This window comes from Vicia villosa, unplaced genomic scaffold, assembly GCF_029867415.1.
Source record: "Vicia villosa cultivar HV-30 ecotype Madison, WI unplaced genomic scaffold, Vvil1.0 ctg.002791F_1_1, whole genome shotgun sequence".
NCBI classification, from domain to species: domain Eukaryota; kingdom Viridiplantae; phylum Streptophyta; class Magnoliopsida; order Fabales; family Fabaceae; genus Vicia; species Vicia villosa.
In genome coordinates, this window is record NW_026706033.1 from 102869 (window position 1) to 106805 (window position 3937).

The window sequence follows — 3937 nt, forward strand, 5'->3', positions numbered from 1 at the left end:
TCCATTGTAACCATATTCTTCCATTCCTATGGCAGCTATAGTTATCAACAAACTGTCCCCCCATATGTAACTTATCCCTGATCTTTATTGCTTGCCCTTCCTTGACCCTAGTCTCAATCAAGATGTTAATAGCAGCATTAAGCTCTAAGAAACGGGAGCTAATCTCTTTGAGCTTACCAATCTTATTGAGCCCCCTCACGTTCCAGAAACTAATCATTAACTGGATTCTGAAGCACTAGAAGATCATTCAACATCCCTAGAGCATCAAATCCATTTGCACTCAACAATGTAGGATCAGGTTCCTCAACCAAAATTCTCTTACCACGATCCTTACCACTTTTATTGACTTCAATCCATTTGTCAACATCAGTTGAAACCTTTTCTGAAACGTTAACTGTAGTTTCTTCCTGAATCACATCTACTTGAGAGTTTGTCTTAGCTGGTTTGGCAGTAATCTTGTTCTCAGTTTGGTCATTAGGTTTTGGTTTCCAAATTTTCACTTTGGCCTTTAGTTTGTCGCAATTATGTCCATATTTCTGACATCTTCCACAGAAAATGGGACGCCATTCATATTCAACCGCTTGCTGCATTTTCTCACCATGAGTGTTCCTAATAGTAATCTCAGTAGGCAGCTCTTTCGTGATATCTATTTCAACCAGAATTCTTGCATAGGATATGCATAATCTATTAGCAGTACACTCATCCGTAACTATGGGATCTCCAAGGGCACTTCCTATTTTGTTGAGACTGTTTTCTCCCCACAAATACAGAGGGAGATTAGGCAGTTTCACCCATAAGGGAAAAGTTTGAAGCAAATCATTATGAAGATTAAAGTCTGGTCTCCATTCACGAACAAGGAGAGGCATATTCCTAAGGGAGTTGGTCCTTTCATCAGAGCATCATCCATATCCCTATATGACTTGAATCTCAGAATGAAATAACCCTCTTCATGATAAAACATATTTGGTAGTTGAACAAAATTCTAGTTCTTAATCATAAAGTTTTTGACAGCGTGCATACTCAACTCACCTCCTAATGCATAGAGAACAAGAGAAGGTTGCCAGAATGAGATTTCATCAACAACATCCACATCTTCTATCGTGACTTCATATCCTCCTTCAACGCGTTTTGGAGCAATGAAAGTCATGCTCCTACCTTTAGCGGGATTACAGTTATCCTTAAGGATCTCTACCCAGAGCTTGCGGTCCTGATCTAGGGTTTCAGCTGATTTGGTTTCCGCAGCTTCTTTGTTAAAATTCTCAGTTCCACTCCTGCTTGAGCTTGCAGTCACAGATGGTTGAGAGCTACTAGGCTTCAGAGTAGCTATCGGAGTAGAAGTATTGGTGGGATCCGGTAGCGGAGACACCGTCTTCTTCGGACGTCCTCGCCCATCTCTCCAATATGATCCAATGAATGTAATTATAGAAACTCATGGGTGTGAATTAGGATGGGGAGGAATCTTAATCAAAAAACCCAATGAATTTTCTTTGAAATCATTAGAAAAAATTTGTAGATATACTTCAGGAACTTTCAAAGAAAAAGGATATTTAACATCCCTTGACTATGAAATTTTAGCTATTATTTTTGTGTTGGAAAAATTTGCTTTATTTATTTTATCTAAAAAACAAATTACTATTCGAACTAATTGTGAAGCAATAGTAAAATTTGCAGATACATATTGCTGTATCTAATTCATGTTTTAAGTTTTTCTCAATCACACAACAATTTTTGATATTTCATTTTTTTTTGTTTTCATTTTTTTACAATTTATTCAATAGATATTTCAGTTTTTTTAATTACACAATCTAAATTAATGCTACAACTAATGATCTGTTTCAACCAATCCAGTCCATGCCGGTACCCGTGTGGACGCACGGATATCCCTCTCGTTAATATTAGAAAAGAAAGATATCTTCTATTCACACCCACACCCCGTTTTAGATTTGTTAAAGATTATAAATGTTTTAATATTATAGAAACAACAATATTTTTTAAAAGACATTCCTCATGCATCTTATATACTTCATATGTAAATTTTTAATCTGGTGTCACACCATTGTTTGAATAGTTGGTTCAATAGATATATATATGAATTTGAACCTTCCACCTTTTAATTAATTTATAATGTTTGTCGTGCTATGTAAGTTGCATTCTCTTTGAGAAGAGATCACTAAAATTTAGATGCTTGCGGAAAGCAACAATATTACAAAAAGAGAAAAGATATGTGGACACCATACAAGGTGTCCGACACCGTATCTTCATACGGTTGAATAATTTAAAATGATGAATCTTTTCAATTAATTAAACCAACATTTGTTTTTTTTATATATTTTGATACGGTGTTTTGTTACGGTGTTAAAATTCAGGTGTTCAAATATCACTCCAGTTACAAAAAAGTATCTTGTAGCCATATCAAAAAGTTGGCTTTTTTTCAACTTCAAAATGATGAACTATTTGGTCAACAATAATAGGATGGAGGATTGAGCTTATAATTATAGCCCTGGAGAAGGGTTTATGATAACTTAACTAATTTTTTATTTATGTTAACATTAAATTAATTGATTAAATATTCTACAATCTTGATTTGGTATGTCTTCTTGTTAGATTATTTTTTTAATTATTAGTCACATCTCCGGTATCCAATTTAACGGCATGTAGGATGTGTTTGAATTGTTGGTGGATAAAATTGATTCTAGCATAATTGAATTTGGTGGAATTGATTTTAACATAATTGGGTTTAGTAGAATTAATTTATTTCCAGATACATTTATGTAAAAGTGAATTGACAAATAAATTTCAATGTAAAAATCACCAAGAATCAATTATGCGCATAGAAACTACAAATAGCTTTAAATAAAATCAATTTTAAATGCAGAAAAATCAATTATACTTTTAATAAACCAAACACATCAAAACCACTGAAAATCAATTCTACATTTCTAAAATTTGAAATTAATTATGATTGTTTCAAAAATAGAACCACATACATATAATAGGTTAAAATGTTATTAGAGAGGTTTTCTCCGAATTTTACTTTATTTAGATTTATTAGTTTATTAAATATGCATTTTTATTTTTTTTAAATTAATTAAAGAAATTATAAAAATTTAAAATAAATTAAAAAAATCAAAAATAAAACCTTCTAATACTCAAACTTACAAAACTTAAAGATCATGAAGCGAAGTCTCCCAAAAAAATTGTAAAACTAATAAAGTGTAAGTGTAACCCCATCAACCCTCGAGATCACCCCACTATAAAATTAAAAAAGCTTCAATCAAAATTGAAAAAAAAAATTCAGCCTGTTACGGTGTTATCTTCTTCCAGTTCATTGGTAAAATGTAAAAAATGTCACATATTTTTAGAGATACATTTGTCGAACGCACAATTTCTTTATTTTTGTCAAAAGTTAGTTTAGAGATATGTAATGGGTACAAAAAAAAGAATATAACAGTAATTTGGAGGAAGAAGATTTCAATTAAGAGAATGCCAACTCAATGATTTCATCACTGAAATCAAGAGGAAAAGTACTAGATTAGGCAGAATGAGAATAATGCAGAGAGAAAATTCAGATAGAGAGAGATACAAGAATAATTTCACATCAATACCATTCAACATAATAATATTCTCTTTTATAACCATTCATTCCCTTAGCTTCCAGCTGGCAAATTTCTCTCTCTTCCCACGTCCCAAATCCACAACTGCTACAAGTTTGTTATGATTGTTTCCATGTGCCTCCTCATTTGCCTTCTCTCCTTGCCCACATGGTTTGTTATGCATGACATTACCTTCCCCTGTAAAACCAACCTTTTCCTCAAGGTTGAGATTGGGATAATTGATCTTAATGTCTTCCAAATCTTCCCAAATATCTTCACCTTCTAATCCATTTTCCCATTGTACCAACACTTATACAATTTGATGTGATCCTCTTAGAACAGTT

The 3937-nt window shown here is 32.7% G+C and overlaps 1 protein-coding gene across 1 annotated transcript; it reads right to left on the reverse strand.

Moving 5' to 3' along the window:
• Positions 1-209: 209 nt before the first annotated feature.
• LOC131639814 (uncharacterized) lies at positions 210-866 on the reverse strand. Its single transcript, XM_058910265.1, has one exon. The coding sequence runs from the start codon at positions 864-866 to the stop codon at positions 210-212; it is 657 nt and encodes a 218-aa protein (XP_058766248.1).
• Between the last annotated feature and the right edge of the window lie 3071 nt (positions 867-3937).

Bases quoted from the DNA above. Each gene is read 5' to 3' on its own strand.
- LOC131639814 (XM_058910265.1), bottom strand. From the start codon at position 866: ATGCCTCTCCTTGTTCGTGAATGGAGACCAGACTTTAATCTTCATAAT.